This window comes from Schistocerca piceifrons, chromosome 10 (genome assembly GCF_021461385.2).
Source record: "Schistocerca piceifrons isolate TAMUIC-IGC-003096 chromosome 10, iqSchPice1.1, whole genome shotgun sequence".
In the NCBI taxonomy this organism is placed as follows: Eukaryota; Metazoa; Arthropoda; class Insecta; order Orthoptera; family Acrididae; genus Schistocerca; species Schistocerca piceifrons.
In genome coordinates this window covers 83,848,287-83,871,497 of record NC_060147.1, presented here as the reverse complement: position 1 = coordinate 83,871,497, position 23,211 = coordinate 83,848,287, and the positions used below count along the sequence as shown (strand labels likewise).

At 41.2% G+C, this 23,211-nt stretch overlaps 1 protein-coding gene across 1 annotated transcript in view; it reads left to right on the top strand.

Moving 5' to 3' along the window:
* Positions 1-23,211, top strand: part of LOC124718972 (WD repeat-containing protein 61) — a 43,796-nt gene that overhangs the window by 2,175 nt on the left and 18,410 nt on the right. Inside the window, exons 4-6 of the mRNA XM_047244644.1 lie at positions 6,587-6,822; positions 9,958-10,051; positions 15,348-15,441. Of these exons, the coding sequence (XP_047100600.1) occupies positions 6,587-6,822; positions 9,958-10,051; positions 15,348-15,441 (424 nt within the window). The remainder of the gene's footprint in view (positions 1-6,586; positions 6,823-9,957; positions 10,052-15,347; positions 15,442-23,211) is intronic.

Below are 23,211 nucleotides of genomic sequence, written 5' to 3'. Positions count from 1 at the left end.
TCACAAATAGTGAAGAATATGACTGAACATGTCACCTTCGTCATGTGTTCTTTTCAGTGTAGCAACTGTGTGTCAGCACTACATAACTAGTATGGTGACCGCACTACGTAACTAGTATGGTGACCATTATCTCATACAATCCCACATCATATTAAATAAAATATTGGATCTTGTGCTAAAATGTGGGATTTATTAGTGGGAATGTTCTTGTTGTTAATGTCTTCATGTCTTCTAATATCAATAGCTTAAATGTCAGCCTAGCTTAAATATCAGCCTCAGGCAGGGAAAACAGGTGTTTGCAGTGGGAATTTCTGAGTAAAAGTTGCATAGTGGGTCTCTCCCTTGTATTTTTCGTAGTTAATGTATGGTATATGTACATAATATGCATCAAAGTGCTCAGCAGAGACATGTCCATTATCTAATATAATTTTCTAATTTTACTTTTAAGTTTTAGTTTTCATGACAAACATTGTTACATTACAGGTTAATGTCTTACCACGGGGTAATGTCTTGCCACAAACTTTGACATTTACATTTGTTTGCTCGCAACCAAATTATCACATTTCACCCTATCTAGACTACAGGCTGTGATTGCTGATTTTATCAGCAGAACAAAGCTGCTGCTTTTTTTGTGGGGGGGGGGGGGGGGGGGGTCCAGTAGCACCCACTAACTGAAATTTAAATGTAACTGTAGTATGTGGAGTGTATTAAAAACTAGACTGTAATGACACATTTGTTGGCTTTGCCAGCTCATAACCAGTCATCTTCCAACCGATTGACTGACTGATTCTGCCAAGTGTAAAATTATAAACCCAGCCTTTGCCTTGCTCACTTGTATTATAGTAATGGATTATGAACTTCTGTTCCTTCTTAACCGGCCGGCTGCGGTGGCCGAGTGGTTCTCGGCGCTCCAGTCCGGAACCGCGCGACTGCTACAGTCGCAGATTCGAATCCTGCCTTGGGCATGGATGTGTGTGGTGTCCTTAGGTTAGTTAGGTTTAAGTAGTTAGCAGTTCTAGGGGACTGATGACCTCCGATGTTAACTCCCATAGTGCTCAGAGCCATTTGAACCTCCTTTTTTTTTCCTGGTATTTTTTCCTGTGGCTTTTCTGGCACCGTCAACAGGTCCATGAGAGATCTATAATTTTGCTATGAGTGATCTTCCGCAAGATACACCAAATATCCTAAAGAAAAAATGTTACAGGGTTCATGAAATTTTTACAAAGGAAAAAGCCTACACTCTGCATAAATAAGAATGTAAATAGGTGAAAAAATTTTCATTAAAAATATTTCAACAGTGAAGTCATCTGTATTAAAGGAGAAAATTATGTTGAATGTTCTTTGGCACTTTGAAAGAAAACAAGGCAAGCCTTTATGACGAGGTGGCAGACTACCAGCCTATGTATCCAGAGGTCTGGGGTTCTTGAAAACGCAGTGCTGTGGAGTGGTGCAGGAAGATGTACCCTGTCAGGCATTGAAATGTTGCAGTTTGGGGTAGCAATGACCGCTATGGAGGGGTGGAAGAGCTGCTGTTCTTGTGTTAAGAACAGCAATGGCTCTTCCACTGGGGATTGAGGGTTTGTAGATATTTTGGAAGAACTAAGTGATTTGGGCAGCTGTAGAGAAACAAACAGTGAACATAAACAGTTCTTTATTAATTCCTGCATCTCGGGCAGTCCTCTTGAGTACTCCGTCTGTAGTGTGGTTTGGCATCGGCTTGTAATATTCACACTTATAATGGTGGGCGAGGCAGTGTATTGTGGAGGGCCCATCTTCTGCTAGGAGACAATGCGAAGAGATGGCATTGTGGGCAAATCAAGCTCAGTCAATAGCGGCACAGAGCACTGATTACAGCCCCACTACAGACACAAGACAGGGCAGTGATGTCTTCTCACTTGTGGTAAGTTACAGTGCTGCTTGTCCCTCCGGATCGAAGAATGGAGAGCAGCAGGCGGTGGTCTCCAGCAGCAGAAAGGTGGCGAGCAGTAGAGCATTGGCCTCAGAGGTCTGGGCAGTCGGAAATGGTTCTCGGCTTGTGGCCTGGCCACAGCAATATAGCAGCAACAAGGCTTCAATGGGGACTAAAAGACAGTGGCTGACACAGACTGGGTGCAGCTGCGTTGCTTGATGACAACAGCTGGTCTGGTGGAGATTGGGGGGGGGGGGGGGGGGGGTCTGAAATGCAGATGCTCAGTGCTGACTGTGTAGAAGGGACTTCATAATTGCATTGCTGTGGAAGAATCTGGAATAGCTTCGGTGACTGGCATCCATCTGTTGTCCCCTGGTAAGGGGAAGAACTGGAGAAACTTCCTGGAGGCTGGTCAGTGTCCCAGATCCTTGGCACACAGAAGTGGTGGCTTCAGCTGCTGTAGTGGCAGTGGTGTTGGTCAGCAATGTTGAGAGCCCAGTTCCCAGCACTCTGTCTTTGTCACTGGCTGTGTATATTCTGTTATAGTTAAATCGTGATTTGGAATCTTACATTAAACTACAGGTCATTGATCAACGGAAGCGTCAGATTCCACCTGCTTCAACCCATGGCTTAAGGGTGTTGTGGTGTGTGACGTCATTACGGCATTCAGTTTATGAGCTGCTTGTGTTTGTAGGTGTCGTCTTGTTGTGTGTGTGTGTGTGTGTGTGTGTGTGTGTGTGTGTGTGTGTGTGTGTGTGTGTGTGTTTTTTTTTTTTTTTGAGATGGCCAACCTACTTTGCAGCACCGAAATTTGTTCACGATAAGTAAATTTTTTTTTTTTTTTCCCTCCAGTTGTAATGTTTTGTGTATTTATTGTGTATCGAATGTGTTTTAATTTATGTAGGGATATTTGACTTTCTAATTTTTAAGGTATTGTGGTTTTGGTTCTGCTTTTCATAGTTGTAGGTGTTGCTTTTTTTTGTATTCGAGGTGTCAGGTCAGATGGGTGTTCTGAACACAATTTCAACACAAAGCAGCTCAATAGGCTGCGGAGTGGAAGGGGTAGGCCATCAATAGAACAGTGCATCACCATTGACTAGACACTCATTTATTGAACACGTAAGTCAGGTATTACCCAAAAGGAACAATCAGTAAAAATTACAAAATAATATTCTTTTCCTTTAAGTCACTCAGACATTTAAACAGGCAAATAGCAATCATTTAACTGAAAGCCTTTTAAGAAAACAAGACTAGAAAATTTGAATGATGTGTTAAAATCATATTTAAATAGGCTCTGACTGAGCACATATTTTAAAACGAAATACTTCCTTTAAGGAACCAGCAATCAAAATTAATTCTACAATCCTCAACAACTATATTACATCCAAGACACTTAAGATTAAACAGTAATATATAACATCAGAGAGCTGCAGTCCCAAGTTTTAAGCAGCACATTTCAGATGGACTGCACTGCAACAGTACAATACAAGTCCCTCAGAGGATCTCCCCACACAGGAAGTTATTGCCGGAATTGACAAAATATCAGCATCATTCCATGTACAGACCTAAAACAAACTAAAAGCTCTCTTAAGTTTGGTACAGTTAATTCCCTTTCAACATAACATACATCACAAGTCTAGCCCTAGGATGGCACCGACACCCCGCAATTTAGCACACGAAAAACTACAACAATCCACTCATCACGTATCCTTACAAAATCCAAGAACAGAGAGCCGGCTCCCCAATAGCAGAACATTTAACGACGCGCAGCGTGCAGTTTTGCAGGATGCTGATCTCACCCTTAAGCTCAACACCAGTTCCAATACTAGTCAGCCTACAATCTTGAACCACCATACACATTCCTCCAGTTACTGCATAGAAAGCCAATGTGATGGGCAAACAGACCGGCATATGATAAAAGCTTAAGCAGTTTACTTACTAGACAACCCTTATGAATAGTAACCGCGACTTTTTTTTTTTTTTTTAAGCACACCCACAATCGAAAGACAAACAGTGCCAATCATAAGGACAGTAACACATAAGCAAGTAGCAATGGTAACTTCTTCTTGGATTGGCTACAAATCGGCGCAATTTAACACACCAGAGAACAGTCTTCACAACATAACCATCAATACAACAGCAAATTACTCACACATGTACTCCCCCACAATTTCGATTTGCAAAGCCCTAGACAAAACGGGGAGAACGTATCACTTACCAACATAATGGTGCCCCCTCAGTTACCCCAAATAACTGACTCCCTTAGTTGCACAGCAAAGAACGAGACCTAATGAAACCACCACAGTTTTCGCCTCTAAATTGTCACAGTACAAGTGAGACTCAATCACAAATGTAATTTTACATCACCAGTTCCCGTGTAGTCAATACAAGCGCCTGACTTTCACCCGTTTATAACGGCAGGCAGCAACATCGTACGGAAAAGAGCATAGACACAAGCTCTTACCAATTCTCTTCTCCAAAAGCAGCCACCGCAACTCTCGGGAACCACTGGGACATCCAATGCAAAAATTGTTACTCCTTCACACAAATTAAAGGACGCCCGCTTCCCACTGCTTGCTACGGTACCTTCCGTTCAGAGCCAACTTGTATATCTCCATGCGATAGGTCCGGTCCTACACTTGCTGCGTCAACCCGACAACCGTCTTCCACCACGTCCCAGAGCACCACACCCCACAGGACCTCGCCTCGTTACTTCTCGCCTAGGTCCCAGAGGGCGCTGCTTACCACCCTGACCATGGCAGGAAAGATAAACCACCAGAGTGGCATTATTGATATGAGCCACCACGGCTCAGTATCAAGAGTTATGGTTGACCTATATAGGTCAAGGAAATTGACTGATTACAATTTTCGTACACTTTTATATGCTGGTACTGGTGTTTTGGTATCGACAGCTGTGTTCAAAGGAATTGTCTGATTCCAGTTTCCACTGTTTTTGCTGTAAGCGTTGGTGTTTGGTATCGTCAGCTGCGGTTGATCTATATAGGTGAAGGGAAGTGTCCGATTCCTGAGATTTTATAATTTTTTTTTTCTTCATTTTGTGTGTTTTGGGATGAACCCCCACCCAAATTCCTGTTGTTGTCCCTTTAGTTTGAATATGTTTTTGGAGGGAGATGTTTTGTGTTTTTTGCCATGTGTATGTAGTGACATCATAGGCACTATATGGAAGATGCTTAGAGTAGCCATTTCCGCCATATTGGTGATGTCATGCGTCAAAGCAGATGGGTGGAATCGGACACTTCTGTAATCCCTAGGTCATCCTATAACTGGCTGTGTAAGTCAGTTCAAAAGTTGGAAGAAGGTGATGGGATAACACCTCCATGACCATGCCTAATAGAGCACTTTGGAATTCAAACCAGCCTTTGGATTGAGGACTGATTTACTTTCATGGAAATAAGATACAAGTAATAAAGTAAAGACAGTATGTACTGCCTATAAATATTGTTTGTTGTGTTTATACATATATGCTTTCTGGAGCAAATGAATGAATGTGTTATGAAATGTTCAGCTTCAACTTTGTTATTCTTTTATTCCTCACCAGTATAGAGAATGTACCATACAATCTTTGTGAAGGACACCCAATGTGAATTATGTTTTCATAATTAAAAATTATTTTCATTGCCAGCTCCTTAATTATATTACTATATTTACAATTTCCTATAAGAAGGTTGGCCCCCATTGCCTCACTTTCACCATTCAGGTACCAAACTGCATGGCAGACAGCTCTTGCATCACACACAATTTTCATGCCAGTATGACTCTTGACAGGTGGGGCTCAATACCAGAGTAATGAGCCAGAGCCACTGCAGTAGACTCACTCACGGTGAGTAATTGATTGAGACAAGAAAGTTATTCATGTAAAGTGGTCTTTACTGTATGTGCAATTACAGGATGTTTGGAAAGTTCCATTACAAACTTCTAGAAATTGTAGAGGGGACAAGATTTTGAATTGAAACCCATGTCTGGAAATGAACTGATTCCTTGCTACAGCAGTTTGGAAATATGTTGTTAATGTGACCACTTTTACAAGTAATTGATTAGGCTTGGCCCAGTACATCACCTATTTCATAATTTCTCAAAACCGTTGCGTAATTGTAGCAGAAGGGGTATGTGATGGAGTCAGACATGTGAAGGACATGTGAAGAATGATTGTGATAAAGGCAACAAGCAGCCCTTCCATTACCGTGAACCACCTCACATTGCTTATCCTCTATGAGAGAGACAAAATTTAGGATGATGTAGCTACAGGACACTTTGCATTCATTAGTTTCGTTTGTGATGTTGGCAGTTTTAAATTTGAATTTTTGATAAAAACACCTAAAACTCTTGACCCAGTGGTAAGTCTGTTTGACTCTTGCTGGTGAAAAAAATTTTCACTGCCACTATTTGGCCAGCAAGGGGAGGAGATATGGTGGCATGAAGCTCCTGACCACCAGACTTTGTGCCAGTGTTCTCACCAACACAACAACAACAACAACACACACACACAAATATACATAGATTTAGTATTACAAGTATTATAATGGATCATGCTGCAAATAAAAAAGCCTAAAAAACTGTATTTGACCAATAAGTATGAGTAACCTTTCTTCTCTGTATAATTACAAAACAAGATATAATGTCTAGTTTCTGTTGTGATACGGACTTCTCTTCTTACAGCCTGTGCATCTAGTTCTCTTGACTCCAGCTTGAGGCTGTGGGACCTTAACACTGGTGAGAAGATAGGGAATATTGAAGTTGGCCCTGTAGACATATGGACTGTAGCCTTCTCACCTGATGACAAATTCATAATATCTGGGAGTCATTCAGGCAAAATTAATATGTACGGTGTTGAATCTGGGAAGCAGGAACAAGTCCTGGATTCCAGAGGAAAATTTACGTTGAGTATAGCATATGTAAGTATCTGTAGCATTCAATTGTCTAATGGTTATGACTACATAACATATCTGTTGTGTGTCCCAGGAAGAATGGTCAATATTCAGGAATAAGACAGGAAAGATCATTCAGAGCAAAAAAGTCTGGCAAACATTGGCTCCAAAATGCATATCTTAAGAGATATGAGCACTTCCTCACCTTCGATATTGTGAAACAGAGCTCTTCTGCTACAAGCTCTTCACTTTCCATAACACGGGAGGAGGAAGTATGCACCAAAACAAGAAGAAGAAAAAATTCCAATAAACATGGGCTCTAAAATGCATACTTCAAGAACTGTCTGCTCTGTTTCAGTAGAAGATATGTTTATGACAGTAACAAAGACGAGCAAGTGCTCATAGTTCCCACGTTTACTGGACCTTTTTCTCTCATTTTGGGCCATACTATCACCTCTCAACATATGTAATGCAAAGAGCCTGCGATAAATGAGATTTGTTTCACAAATATGTAATGCTCATAGCCATTAAGGTATGCCTTTTGTAGCCCGTGTGTACTAGACTTTCTTGCTTCCAGTGGTCATTCCTGTCATATCCTTGAATACTGGCCATTCCTCCTGGGACACCCCATATCTGTAGGATATTGCTCAACAAATTGTCAATTTTAAGTTCAACATTTCCTAACAGGTGCTTTCCTGATCTCCTATGTATGCAAATCTTTTTAATTGTCACATGATTTTATTTCTGGAAGCAGCCAATCAAAATACGATAATGAAAAGTCCTGGCGGAATGTAAATACCATTGTACAATTCACTGAAGCTGATGCTGAGGGAAAACATCCAGATGACTCGAGCTGTGGCGCAGCAATTGAAATTGAACATGGAGCAATGTGTTCTGCCACTGAGCAGTTACTCCAGCTCTTGTCCACAGAAATTACGTGATCAGTTTGGAGCGTGTCCTACTTGTCATCAGGTGGTGTCCATTTAAGGATGGATTTTTCATGCAATTGTTTGCAGCACACAGTTGATAAACTTATTTAAAAGCTTCATCAACTTGTTATTATTTACAAATGGACACTGCACCCCAATCTAAAGTGCCTCAGATTGTGATGTAAATGAGCAGCTTAAGCTAAAAGCTAATCTACCACATGTTACAGTAAAAACTGTGCACTATCTCTATGAGGAATCCACACTGAATATAAACCATTCCAAAATGTGCAGAATCATTTGTGGTTTAAGGTGCAGTACATGTGACTGGTTGCTGTAATTCTATACATTTTTCAGTATAGTCTGGAATAGTTCTGTTCACGTTGGACAAAATAGAGAGATGGGAAAGACCTGTCTTACTGGTAACAAATCTTTAAACAATCTGCTAATTGTGACAACTTGCCCTGCACGAAACTTCTTTGCATAATATGGTATGTCAGAAGTTGAGTTGAATGAGACAAGATATTAGTGTGATTAAGCAGGAAATCTTCCCAAAACCCATAGTGAGTACTCAATACTGTGTTTATTAAGTGAAATCATGGCTCAGGGCTTTGTTTGGTTGCTCACTCCCTGCTTTACAACTTGTTGATCGAACTGTAGGAGGATTAAAGTCATTTACATGTCCACTTCCTCATGTTCTCTCTGCAGAAGGTAACATGATTAGGTTCTTCTCACTCGCCTCCGCATCGGGCACAGTCCCTTAACGAATGGTTTTTTACTCCGGCGGGAGGACCCCCCAATCTGCAGTGCTTGTGGCGTCCAGATTACTGTCCGCCACATTTTACTTGACTGTCCTTTATTCTCTGACCAGAGGACGGTGGTTTCCTTGCCACCGGATTTGCCCTCTATTTTGCAAGACGACGCAACGACTGTGGTTAAGGTCTTACGGTTTTGTGTCCTGTCCAATTTGTTGCCTCGGATTTTAGGGAGAGGATTTTAATGTGCTGCTTGGTGACTGGCTCACCCAGGTTTTAGGTAAGAGGTCCACCAGTCACGATTACTTACTTGTTTCCCTTCGATTTCTGTTCTCTTTTCCTTGTGTTTCCTTTCCTTTTTTTAGTGCGTTTCTTCTCCTCTTGTTTTGCCTCTGTATGTGAGGATTTGGAACTGCGTCAGGTCTGTGTCTTTTAGCCGTTCTCATTGTTCGCTGTCTGTCTTCGTCCCTTCACCGCATGTGTTCCTGTTTCTATGCGTTTGGGCACTGATGACCACGCTGTTTAGTGCCCGAAAACCTCAAAACACACACACACACACACACACACACACACACACACACAATTGTCATGGCTGTGAAATAAGGGGCTTAGTTCTGTATGGTGGAATGCAACCACTATGAAACTATTGAGATTTGGAGCATGAGCATGTTGTGTTCATTTTTTTTTTTAAACACAGTCTAGGACACTATGCGGAGTGCTGCATGGAAATAGGTAATTTTGAATGTTAAGTGTTGTCAACACTATATAGCCACCAGTTGGTAGAAACAGATGTGTAGGCACTCTGAATGTGTTGCCTTTTAGTAATTGTGCGGCATGGGATGGTGCAGTACATGCTATTGCTGTGAGAGCATTTTACAACCAGGGTGATAGTTTTGTGGTTTTAGGGCACTGCGTAAAGCAACTTTACCAGATAGAGCATTAAGGACATATCCCAGCTGTTCATGCAATTGCAACATGGGTACACAATTTTGAAGAAACTATTTCAGGCCTGAAAAATAAGCCATTATATGGCATTCGACCAGTATGTTCCTTGGAGAACAATTCCGGTGTTAGTTTACATTGTGAGGAGCCCTCGCCACTCTGTTCAACTTCATGCTTCCATGCTAGAGATAGGGTGACAACGGGTATAAAGATTACTGCATGAATTTCAGTTAAGTTATTGCGAAGAAGACTGTTTATCAGAGATGGCTGCAACATTAATGTTGAAACTTAATGTCATATACAGTACTGGCAGTACAGTATTTTAATATTTATCATGCCGTACACACTGATCAAGTAGATGATTTACACTGTAACAAAACTATAAAGATCACCAAAGCTGTTTAACGCATATATTAAATTGCAACTGTAACTGAGACAAATAATCCACTATAGCACATATTAACTTGCTGAATTACAATATGTTGGTTATTGATAAAATTACTATCACAAAATTTAATAGATGTGTTTTGTATTTTCAGAGTCCTGATGGCAAATACATAGCAAGTGGTGCTATTGATGGCATCATTAACGTGTTTGACGTTAGCTCTGGAAAACTTGTACATACGCTTGAAGGTAATATTTTTGGAACACTTAAGATTACCTGAAGTCTTAAGAAGTATAAGTATTGATATTTAAACTGGATTTTGGATTAATTTTTTTTGTTTTCTATGAGAGAACAGACAAAATTGCTTTCTTACTCTCTTTGTGTGTGTGTGTGTGGGGGGGGGGGGGGGGGGTTGCACAATATGCTCCTGATTATATGGGTGGACTTTGGGCTAGACATGTAACTGAAAAAATGGGGATGTTCCAAACTAGACATGGTTTATACTGGAAACTTATCTAATGTATTTACAAAATACGCTACATGTCACATTAGAAACACACTGTGTGAGCGCTTACTTTCCTCTCTCTTTTGGCTAATAACTGTACTACTACTTTTTACCTCACAGTCAGAGCATCAGAATAGTGAAACAAATATGGTCCTGCATACTCTAGTAACAGATAAAATGTATTTTAGCATCTCATCTTCACTCTCTTCCTGTGCTGAACTCATTTATTTTATTATATCCATGTCTGCTTAGATCTCAATTCATAGGCATTACTTCTTAACCACTAGCAGAAGTTTTTGTCTTCCTAGTTATCACAACCAGAAATTTGTTTTCTGAATGAAATATTCTGTCTAATTATAAAGAAAATTTCAGTGCAGTATGTAGTCAAGTAAAGAAGCACGGCCTCCTCCAGCAGATTATGGCTCAGCAGCTTATTGAGCTGAGTCTTGAATGTCCGCACAAAATAATTCCACCCGGAGGTTTGATGCAGGGTGAAATGGAGCAGCGTGGATGAGGGCAATTTCATTGGCAGTACAGAATTACTTAAACTTGGTCAAAGTAAACTGTGGACTATATTTGGTTTGAGCGTTGGTCAGTTTTTTGATTGCGAAAACCACCGGCCTCTCAACGCTGTCGACCACATGTGAGAGGGCCACACCCAGGCCATAAACCGAGGTGTCGATGAGGGGCAGGGACGGATCGTAAGCGGCCAGACAAGGAGGGTGAGAGAGAGCTGACTAGAGACATGTGAAAGCCACCTCACACGCTGTGTCCCAAACCCAACTCTTACCCTTGCGCAATAAACCAGTCAGGGACACCGAAATCTCGGCGGGGTGGGGTATAAAACACTGATAACAGTTGGTTTGACCAAGGACGGACTGCAATTGCTTCACATTGTTGGGAGGAGGCAGGTTTTGAATCATCTCGATATACTCCTTAAAGGCGTGTAGGCCACGGGCATCAAATCGTGAACCCGAGATAGCTGACCTCTTGCACAAAAAAGTCACACTTTTCTTTCTAACAACATAGGTTAGCCTAGGAAAAAAACCTGGAACAGCTGGTCCACCTTGTCCGTGAGGTCCATTGCGGACGAACCACTGACAGTGACATCATCCAGATAATTGGCCGCCCCGGGCACCTGGCTTGTGAGGCGATCCGAATAACGTTGGAAAATGGCGGGGCCGCTGGCAATGCCAAACAGGAGGCGGTTGCACCAGAAAAGGCCACACAGGGTATTGATGACTAGGATCTGCTGCGATTCCTCGTCAGACAGCAACTGCAAATAAGTGTCGCGCAAATCAATTTTGGCGAGAATAGTCGAGCGCGCAAGACGTGTGAGTATGTCATCCAGCAATGGGATTGGATAGGCATCAATGACGGACTGAAAATTGACTGTGACCTTAAAATCGTCACAGATGTGTAAAGCACAGTTTGGCTTTGGTCGTTGGTCAAATGCGAGGCTTCCAGGTCCTGAGGTGGTGATTCATGACAAGCTTGTGCATGCACAGAAAGGGTGGCGTTGGCGTGATGTTTCTGTGAAGCCTGGCACACCACAGCGATACGTCCCGCTCGGCTGCAAGCCGTGCATCTTGCTTGCCGGTGGGGGCACTCTGAGTGTTGGTGAGTCCAGAAACAGTCTGGACTGGATGGAAGCTGGGTGAAAGACTTCCTGTCACGGAGTGGACCAACGGGTTGACGAGCCTCCCGCTCAGCGCTAGGCAACTGATGAGCTGTGAAAAAATATGGTTCCAGACACGGCGGCTGTTGCCGGTGAGACTGTTCAAACGCATGAATGATATGCAGACAGGTGTTGAGGGACGGATCTTGTAACTTCAAAATATCAGCTCAAAGACCCTTGTCGGGTGCGTGAAACACCACCATATCGCGACTCAATGAAGAGGGATAAGACTGCTTGCAGGCGATGTTGTTGCACCAGAATTTACAATTGTGGGAGGGACCCTGGAGTGTCATAGTCCATTCACGATAAGTCTGACCTGGAGACTTCCGACAAGAAAAGAAAGTATGACAGCTGGAGGTGATATGTATTTGTGCATCAAAGTACTCAAAAAGGCAGCCCTTTATGTGAGTAAGTGAGAGATCTCGAGGGGACTGCTCAGGGTTCAACTGTTGAATTAAACAATAAATCTGTGGACCGACTGTTGCCCAAAAAGCAGCCCGACTTTGATTTTTGTCGTGGATCCCATGCGCCAGAAAATGTTGTTCCAACCGTTAGACATAATTTGACCATGGTTCAACAGCCCTATTGAAAGCCTGAAACATGGGTGGAGCCACGTGCATCCTGTTCGATTTACCTGCGATAGAATCAACCCTATCGGCTACTTCTTGCAATGCTGGCAAGTCGGAACAAATTTCTGAATGCATGAGTGTTGCCTGAATCTGCTGTAGGACTGAAGAAGCTCCTCAGAGGAGGCCATTCCATTCAAAAATGAAAGTTTTATCCTCGTCGCCAATAACTGTAGTGTCCTGTGGTCATCATGAAAGAACTAACAGTCGATTTGAACACACTTTATTACAATTAAAGAAAAAAAGGCGTTCTTGGCATACACTTAAGTTTTAAATGCAAAAAGAAAAAAAAAACACAACTCTGTGGTAGCAAAACAGATAAGAAAACAAGACAATGAAAGAAAATACTGAGCAAAACTACTCTACAAAATACAACATACTACTACAAGACTACGGCGAGTGAATAAAAGGCTAGGGCCCGCGTTAAGTACTGGCTGGAGCTGTTCCTAGTGGTTGGTAAACACTGCCGATCTGACGGTCGAGACGTGCTTATAAAGCCAGTTTGGCGGAGTGCTACAACAGTCGTATGATTTCCGATTGGTCGAACACTGTCACTTGTTGTCTGGCGAAGTAGTTCTGTGTTTATTTGGAAAGTCTGTTGCTGTTTCTGTCCGCTGGCGATGTTTCTCTCTGCGCTGCTGGGTTCTGTGGGCCCTCTAACAATAAGGGGCCGCTAGGACATAAAATAAAACTTAGAAATAGAAGTCTTCCGAGTGTGATACATGCATTGCAATCATGAAAATGATTTTTTCCTTGGCTGGTAGCCTACTTATTATCACACTGCATGTCTCCCAAACGATTTCTACAATATATCTTTTTCTGTATCCAACATTTGTGGGTTTGTTTTTTTCTTGGACAATGTCAGATTAAGTTCTTGGACTAAAAGCTGTTCAAGCATATTTAACTTCCCTACAGGGAGAACTTACTTTCACCTGTAACTTATTGTTAAGCTTTGTTCAACACATGACTTCTTATAAAAACCTTTGCTTGTCGTCATCTTGAAAGTTGCCTAAGTAGCATTTTCAATTTCAGCATCTGAAAACATTAAGATGTATGTAAGAATAGTGGTAGAGAACGCATGTGTAAGAAATTCGTGCCTGTGGAAACCTGGATTAATAGTGTTGCTTTCTCACTAGAGGCCAGGTTGCTATTTTGTAGATTTTATTAAATGTCTTGATGACTAAATATTGTAAGATTGCTTTCTGGATCGTCATCTTAAATGCATTTTGTGTGTTGTACAGGAGCAGTCGAAGGGCTAAGGATACAGGTGTTTCACAAAACCCCTAAAATAATGACCAACGTATCTGTACCCTCATGAAGTACAAACCTCTTGAATTTTCCAATCATATTATGTTGCTCGGGGACCGGACCTCCTTTTGCCTGACATTGTGTAGCAACTCGATGTGGCATAGACTCGACAAATTGTTGGAAGTCTCTTGCATAAACATTGAGCCATGCTGCGTGTATAGCCATCCATAATTGCGATATTGTTGCTAGTGTACGATTTTGTGCATAAAGTGTCCTCTCAATTATGTCCAATGAAAGTTCAATGGTATTCCTGTCGGGTGATCTGGGTGATCAAATCATTCACTCAAATTGTTTAGAATGTTCTTCAAACCAACTGTGAACAGTTGTGGGCTAGTGACGCAGTGCATTTTCATCCATAGAAATTCATTAGTTGTTTGGAAACGTGAAGTCTGTTAATGGCTGCAGATGGTCTCCAAGTAGCTGAACATCACCATTTCCATTCAATGATCAGTTCAGTTGCACCAGAGGGCCCAGTCTGTTCCGTGTAAACACAACATGCACGATTGTGGAGCCGCTGCCAGCTTGCGTAGTGCCTTGTTAACAACTTGGGTTCTTAGCTTTGTGCAGTCTGCCCCACACTCAATCTGTACCATCAGCTCTTACCAAGTGAAGTCAGGACTCATCTGACCTGACCACTGTTTACCAGTCATCTAGTATCCAACAAATATGGTCACAAGCCCAGCCAGGCAGTGTTGTGCTGTTAGAAAATGCACTCTCATAGATCATCTGCTGGCGTAGACCATTATCGCCACATTTTGCTGCACTGTCCTATCGAATACATTTATCGTATGTCCCACATTGATTTCTGTGGCTATTCTGCACAGTGTAGTTTGTCAGTTGGCACTCAAACAACACTGCTGTCGGTCGTTAAGTGAAGGCCATCGGCCACTGTGTTGTTCCACGGTGAGAAGTAATACGTGAAATTTGGTGTCCTCAGCACACTGTGGATCTTGGAATACTGAAGTCACTAACAGTTTCCGAAATGGAGTGTCCCATAAACTGCCATTCTGTGTTAAGTCTTTTAGTTCTCGTTGCATGACTGTAATCACGTTGGAGACCTTTTTGCATAAATCACCTGAGTGCAAATGAGAGCTCCGCCATTGCGCTGCCCTTTTGTACCTTGTGTATGGGGTACTGCTGCCACCTGTATGTGTGCATATTGCTGTCCGAAGTCTTTAGTCACCTCAGTGTAAATTAAATTGAACATTGTCTGTGCTGTGAGGGAATGCATGTAACATAAGCTACCTGTAAAATTTTCTTTAAATCAGTCATTTGTTTTGAAACTACTGATTTGTTAGATTTTGAGAGAACATTCAGTCAATACATTGTGCTTTTTGGTTTCTTGATGTGCTGAATCTTTTTTGCTGACTGTATGATCATTTGAAACTTTCCGTTACCTTAAATTTGGTGATTTCTTATGTCGACAGGTCACGCTATGCCTATACGTTCCCTGTGCTTCTCTCCAGACTCCCAATTATTGCTGACAGGATCGGACGACGGTCACATGAAGCTGTATGACGTGTACGTGCCACGATGAATATCTGCAAATTAATGATTAGTGTACGCAAGAGTAAGTCAAATGAAAACCTGGAATGTAAAGTGAAAATTGAAAACGTGCCAGTATACCATATGTTGGCAGTGCTTTGGGTGTAAAGAATGCTGGCTCCTAGTTCTTGCTATGGAATTTGGAACAGATTTTTCCACTTCCTGAGGATTTGTGACAGGATAATCTATCAAATACAGTTGTCAGAGAACCTGATAAATGAAGATAAAAGGTGCAACTTGAGAACTAGGCTAAGGGATTTGGTACTCACAAGGGAACCTCCCCATCGCACCCCCCTCAGATTTAGTTATAAGTTGGCACAGTGGATAGGCCTTAAAAACCTAAGCACAGATCAATCGAGAAAACAGGAAGAAGTTGTGTGGAAATATGAAAAAATAAGCGAAATATACAAACGGATTAGTCCATGTGCAAGATAGGCAACATCAAGGATAATGTGAGCCCAGCAGCACCGTGGTCCCGTGGTTAGCGTGAGCAGCTGTGGAGTGAGAGGTCCTTGGTTCAAGTCTTCCCTCGGGTGAAAAGTTTACTTTCTTTATTTTCGCAAAGTTATGATCTGTCCGTTCGTTTCATTGACGTCTCTGTTCACTGTAATAAATTTAGTGTCTGTGTTTTGCAATCGCACCGCAAAACCGTGCGATTAGTCGACGAAAGGACGTGCCTCTCCAATGGGAACTGAAAACATTTGATCGCAAGGTAATAGGTCAACCGATTCCTCCACAGGAAAACACGTCTGATATATTCTGTACGACACTGGTGACGGCATGTGCGTCACATGACAGGAATATGTTGTCGACCCACCTAACTTGTACACTTGGCGAATGGGTAAAAAGATTCTTCTACCTTGCCCGATTTAGGTTTTCTTGTGGATGTGATAATCACTCCCAAAAAAGTGATGAAAACATAAGTGTTTGTCACATAAACCGAAAATAAAAAGTTAAAATTTTCATCCAAGGGAAGGCTTGAACCAAGGACCTCTTGTTCTGTAGCTGTTCATGCTAACCACGGGACCATGGCAATCCTGACCTTGCTCTTTCCTTGTTGTTCCCTATCTTGCGCATGGACTACTCAGTTTGCATATTTTGCTTATTTTTTCATAGTTTCACACAACTTCTTCCTGTTTTCTCGATTTATCTGTGTTCAGTTTTTCAAGGCCTATCCACTGTGCCAACTTATAACTAAATCTGAGGGGGGTGCGATGGGGAGGTTCCCTTGTCAGTGTTACCAGCCATCTCGCCTGTTACGTGGTTGTTCTAAGAGGGATGTGGTTCATGGGCCATCAGCTCAGGCACTTGGTGGCAAGAGGAGAAAGGAAAGGGAAAGGGGAGAGGGAAGTGTGTGAGAAAATATGAAAGGGTATAATCAACTAATAGTGTCACTAGTGTGTAAATTCTTCTTCTTGTTTTTCTCCCAATATTTGAGCCATCTCCAGAGTGAACCAAAAGACACACTCCAGCACTTGCTCCATCCTTCATAACTTGCAGACCGCACCTCTGCATATCCGTCCACAGATACACAGCTGCCAGAGACATTGATAGATGGTAAAAAAGTAAAACGTGCATCATTTAGATCTGTGGCTGTGCGGTCAGTCTACACTGGAATGTTAACGTATCACTGTGAGCTGCACTGTGATGTGTTTGTAAGTTTGTTGCAGAAAGTGCCTGGTTCTATAAATTATCAATGCTGAAGCCACTCTTTCTTTTAATTAAATTCTTTAACAAGTGAATTTCTATTGCTTCTTTGACCACTGAGTCCCAAAACGATAAAGTAGATGCTAAAATTCAGCATTTTCGTGTAACAAAGTGACCAGAGTCAATGCAATTCTCTGCCACAGCAGCTTTATTGGGCTGTGAGATCTGCATGAACCTGTATACCTTCAGTGTCCTGTACATCTTTCATGGACTGTAAGAGGCATCTGTCCGATGTATGAATGACCACATTCATAGGGGATCTTGTAAACTTTTGCCTCCTGAAGCATCAGATCATCTCTAATGGAACCCTAGAGTGGTGCTTTCTTCGGGAAAGGATGAAAAATCACTTTTACTTTGTGCTTGCTGTGCTTTTTGGCTATTGGCTTCCCATAAGTGGAAGGAAAACCGTGGATTTAAATCTTTTCCATATCTTTTTCTGCAATCCTTGTGACCACCTATGATTTAATTTGTAGTGCTTTAGGTATCTGCTGTGGAGAATACGCATTGGCTTCAAAAATTCTCGTTAAGTGTAGAAGCTTATCCTGCAGACTGCTCTCATCAGCAATAATATGTGCTCTGTGAACCTATGTTCTGAGAACACTAATCATCCGGGAAGAATGGTGGAAATTATTTACACATAAATACTTGTATATGTCTGTATGTGTCCAGTTTCCGTTATACTGGGTCCCAAAGTACCATTCTCTTTGTGCCAAACTCAAGACATTCAAAAATCAGAGGCATCACTCCTTTTCAGTTTCCATTGTAGACTGGATTTGTCCATAGACGGAAATCAGGTGGTTTAAAAATTCTTGTTGTTTATCATCACCTTGGGGCACACTATACGAACATGTCGTCAACATATCTCCAAAACACTGTGGGCTTTAAGCTAGTGGATTCCAGTGCCTTTTTCTCAAAATCCTCCACTAAAAACAATTAGCTCAGTCTGAAGATGGGTGTATGATTTATTACAAGGAGGAGGAGGACGAAGAAAATTTGTATGGTTCCACACCTAAAATTTAGTAGAGCAGTCATTGAACTGTGCAAACATAAAGGTGCATGACCTGTGTTTGGTCATTAAAAAATAGTACAGAAAAAAGTGAATCTGTGAACACAGCTGGACATATAGAAGAACACATACTCATTTTGGTACATGGCATTACTTTTGTCTTGCCCATGTGGAAGTGGTGGAGTTGCCCCTACTTGAAATCCTATAAAGTACCAGAGTTCTTCCACAACTGTTGACAGCATTTTTATTGAAGTGAAAATGCTCCAGTTGCCAATTATATTGTAGTGTAATTCATGCAACTGGCTTAAACTCATTTAGGAATTCTTATGAAGTGAATTGAAAATTTATGTCATGCGCAGTGTAGTTGTAGAATAAAGTCTATATGCAAACACCAGTATTACCCGCAGGAAACACAGCGACCATGAGGAATAAAGGTACAGTTACACTGCCACAGGCCATATATTATTTGTTTATTACTTGTTTTACTGAACAGGTAAGAGCAACTCAGATATTCATTGCTCTGATGGCAGCATGTAATTTTCAAACTGCCGCTCAGTGCCATTGTCAGTAAAGCATCAGGGCGACGAATGTCTGAAGATGCTCTTGGCTGTAAAGTAAAATTAGTTGCAGACCACATAATACTGTTGGTTGTTCATATATTTCAGAGTTGTTTACAGCTCTTTGGGATGTTTTTCATAACCATGTACTCTTACCTCTTGATCCTTGTATCAATTTCTTGTTCAGCTTACTTTATTGCATTTCCTCTTACACTAGAATTTTTCGTTCTACACAAGGTCTTCCTCTCGTTCTCTTGTATGGAGGTTCCCAGCAATGTATGTTTTGCAGCCCTTATTCACCCCATAATTTCATCACATGCCCATGCTATTCTGAACACTGTTTTCTCACTTCTTTGGTTATGTACGAGGGTGGTTTGAAAAGTTCTTGGAACGGAATAGAAAAAAAGTACTTCCATCACTGAAACTTTTTTTTTATTTTTCAATGTAGTCTCCTTGTAGATTAATTCACTTGGTCCAACGATGTTCCAGTGCCTTGAACCCATCTCGAAAATGAAGTGTCCTCCAGGCATGCAAAATAGTTGTCAACTCCGGCTATCAATTCTTCGTTCACAGTGAATTTTTGGTCACCAAGAAAATTTTTCAGTTTTGGGAAGAGATGGAAGTCTGACAGGGTCATAGCAGGTGAATAAGGTAGGTGGGGCAACAATTCATACCTTATTTGGTGTAATTTTGCCATGGCGACGGCACATGTGTGCGGCCACACATTGTCTTGATGAAAGATGACTTTCTTCCTTGCTAAACCTGGCCTTTTTTTGCATATCTTTTGTTGCAATTTGTCCAGGAGGTAAGTGTAGTATTCTCCAGTAATTGTTTGCCCTGATAATCTACAAACAGAATCCCCTTCCATCCCAGAACACCAATGCCATGACCTTTCCCACTGAAATAATTGTCTTTGCTTTCTTTGGTGGCGGAGAATCAGCATGTTTTCACTGCTTTGACTGTTGTTTTGTCTCTGGGGTTTACTAGTGCACCCAAGTTTTATCTGTGGTCACAAACCGTTGCAAATATCTTGTTCATTTCTCCTGAAACGTGCCGTAGATTGTTACGACATGTCCATTCTCATGTGTGTTTTGACCCAGCGCCAAGAGTCACGGCAGCCATCTTGCAGATAATTTTGTCACTTCTAATTCTTCGGTTTAAATGTGATATACCTTTTCAGATGACATCTGGCAAGTGTGAGCAATTCCACGCACTTTCAATCGGCGATCCTTCATGACCATTTTGTGAACCCCTGCAATGATTTCTGGAGTAGTGACACGTCATGGCTGACCACTGCGCAGACCATCATCTAAGGTCTCTCAACCAAATTTAAATTCGTTTGTCCACTTGGCAACAGTTGAATATGAAGGAGCGGAGTCCTCCAGCGTGTTCTGGAAATCGGCATGAATGTTATTTGCTTTCATATCTTACTTTACGAAGTACTTAATCACTGCTTGAATCTTGAAATTTTTATCTTTTTTCCCCTTCTTCGCAAATCAATATGCGAGAACAACAACAGAGCCACGTCATTGCCACAGCTCTCTTCCAAGAGTACTGACATGGCATGTGTCTACAGGCAACAGTCCAATGAATATCACGTGAACAACTCGTTGCGCTAGTGCTGACGTCTCGTGGTGATTCCAATAACTTTTGAAACCACCCTCGTACATGGAAGTTGTAACACACTTCGTGTTTTCTCTGTTTGAGGTGTTCTCTTGCCTTGAAACTGTGGCTCCTCCTCAAAAAATCGATTTGCACAACTTCAAGTCTGTTTCTGTATTGTTCTGTCATTTTCCAGGATTCCATACTTGTAACCAAATAGTTTGTATTATTGATTCATATTACTTTTTTATCTGACCAAAATATGAAATTCAGCTTATGGATTGCTTATTTGGCATGTTTTGGCTTCTGCCTTATTTCTCGTTTACTGGAAACCTGACCTGAGATAACTCCCAGGTAATTATACCTTTGGCATGCCTCAATAATATTTCCATCTATGATAATGTCTTGTTGTTTACTATCTTTACAGATATTTTGTTTTAGAAAAAAATTGTTAGTCCAGCCTTACTGTATGTTTCTAAGACATTTGTCATCAAGTACTCTGCAGTCAATACTATTTGATCATCAGCAAATATGAAATTCAATAGGTAATTCCCATCTATGTCTTGGCCCATTTCTCCACATTTTTTCGTCTGTTATGTAAGAACTTGATTCAGATAAAATTTAAACAGATTACATGCTGTCTTTACCTTAGACATTTCCTATGTTTGAAAATGACTTGTAACTGAGTCAGAGCAGGTTGTTCACTGCCAGTTTGCTTGAAACAAAGATCAAACAAGATATGTAGCCTATCTTCTTTACTGGAACTTAGGATTTGCGAAATACATTTTTCTGGTGGGAATTTTGTGCTATGTCAATTTGGGCAAACAGTGATGGAGCACCACATTTCTAAGAGGAATCCTGTCATTGGTGTACCATTTTATTGTCTAACAATTAGTATTTTGCAATCATATTGAGGTGACAGGGTTTTACTTTCTACCAGTGTCATTTTGCAGCATGACAATGCATGTCAACATACTGTCTGTGCAACAATTGACATTAAGGAGCTTGTGTTCTGAAATACAAACACACTTACCAATCTGACCATCAGCAGTTTCCACTTATTTGACCTACTCGAAGAGGCATCATGAGTTAAACTGCACTATTGATGAGTATGTTCTCTGGGCTTTACATGAGTTACTTCAGAGACACGTGGAAGTGGTTTCTTAGGCAGTAATCCACAAGTTACAGAGGTGATAGATCACATTAAACTGGAAACACTTTATTTTCATTGGGAAAATTGCAAAACTCTTCAAAATAATATTGAGAATGAAAGTGACTATGTTGATAAAATAATGCTGTGTATTCACCATTTTTTTTTTAATAAAAAAAAGGTTTTCATTTGACTTCCTCTTGTAGCGACATTGTATAATAAGACCACTGCTTCTAGCATACATCTGTGTTCCTATACAAAGACCATAATTCTGGCTTCACATTTATTTTCATAAAACAATGGAAAATCCAGGATGGAATGTTCAGTATTATGAAAAGTTGCTACTCACCATATAGTGGCGCAACAAAAAGACTGTCACAAATAAGCTTTCAGCCAACAAGGCCTTTGTCAGAGAGATACACGCACACGCGTCATGCATATGCAATTCACATGTATGTTTGCGTGATGAGGGTGTTTGTGTGTCTGTCTATTTCTGACAAAGGCCTTGTTGGCCGAAAGCTTATTTGTGACAGTCTTTTTGTTGCGCGTATTTGTGACTCAGCGTCTCTACTGTGTGATGAGTAGCAACTTTCCTTTTCATAATATTGTTATTTGCATAAATGTATCTGTTCCAGTAAGTTAAAGTTTCCTCATAGTATAATTCTTGTTATTAATGTTACTTTTAGAAGTTTAGTGTGTACAATTTTATGCGATACTGGAAAGTCCTTGTTAGAATTCAGTCTACGTTTGTGTGCTCCAAAGGAGGATAAAAACTCATAGGCTAAGCTACCATTTTGTGGCTGTATTTGTGTGATTAACATTTGGCAGTCTTTCACGTATGTGCATGACTCTGTATTGGATGCAAACTAAATACTGTGTACTATCATAGTGGTTACTTTAATAGGCCCCACACTGGCTGCCAGTTTGTGTAATGATTGATTTTGCTCTCTTCAAACTGTAAGGCAAGCCTTGAAGTACTTTCTCCTCCCTTCCCCTCCCCTTGTTGTTACTCCTCTCACTAACCAGAGCAGTCCACCTGCCCTGGCCAATGTAACCACATGTTTGCTTATATGTGGTTTTATTAGTTAACTCTATGAAAGATTTTCTGAAATTACATGACAAAATAACACCGTCTGGCCACTTATTGTGTAGCTTTATTTGAGTCGAGATGTTTCAGACTCCCACCCATCTCCAGCTGGTGTAATACATTTATACAGGATGTCCCAAAAATTTTGTGACAAACTTCGAGCTGTTGTAGAGGGTATCTTGAGGAACAAATTGAAGATAGTAACCTGTGACCGAAGAAATCATCTAACGGTGCCATAGAGCATCAAAGTTACAGGTGGTGGTGCCTGCAGCTAGGCCTCCCTTTGCCAGCAAATATGACTTTGTACGCTGACGAAATGGGCCTTAGGCGGAACGTCTCGCAATGTTGTTAGTTATTCGGTAATCATGACTGATTGCGATGACTAGCTGTTGGGTAGAAAGGCCTTGTCTCGTATGAGTGTGATGCTATTTACCTCGGTGGATCATGGCGTCGGGCACAGGTTTCCATTCACAGTTTATCTTTCTTGTCGAACCCTCTAAAATATCCAGTTTTTTTTTTTTTTCGGTATACAGGAGAAAAATAAACTGCAGATGGAAACCCATATCCAAAGCTGTCCTCCGCCAAAGCAACAGAGCATTGCATCTGTGAGAGACAAGACTTCTCTATGCAGCAGCTA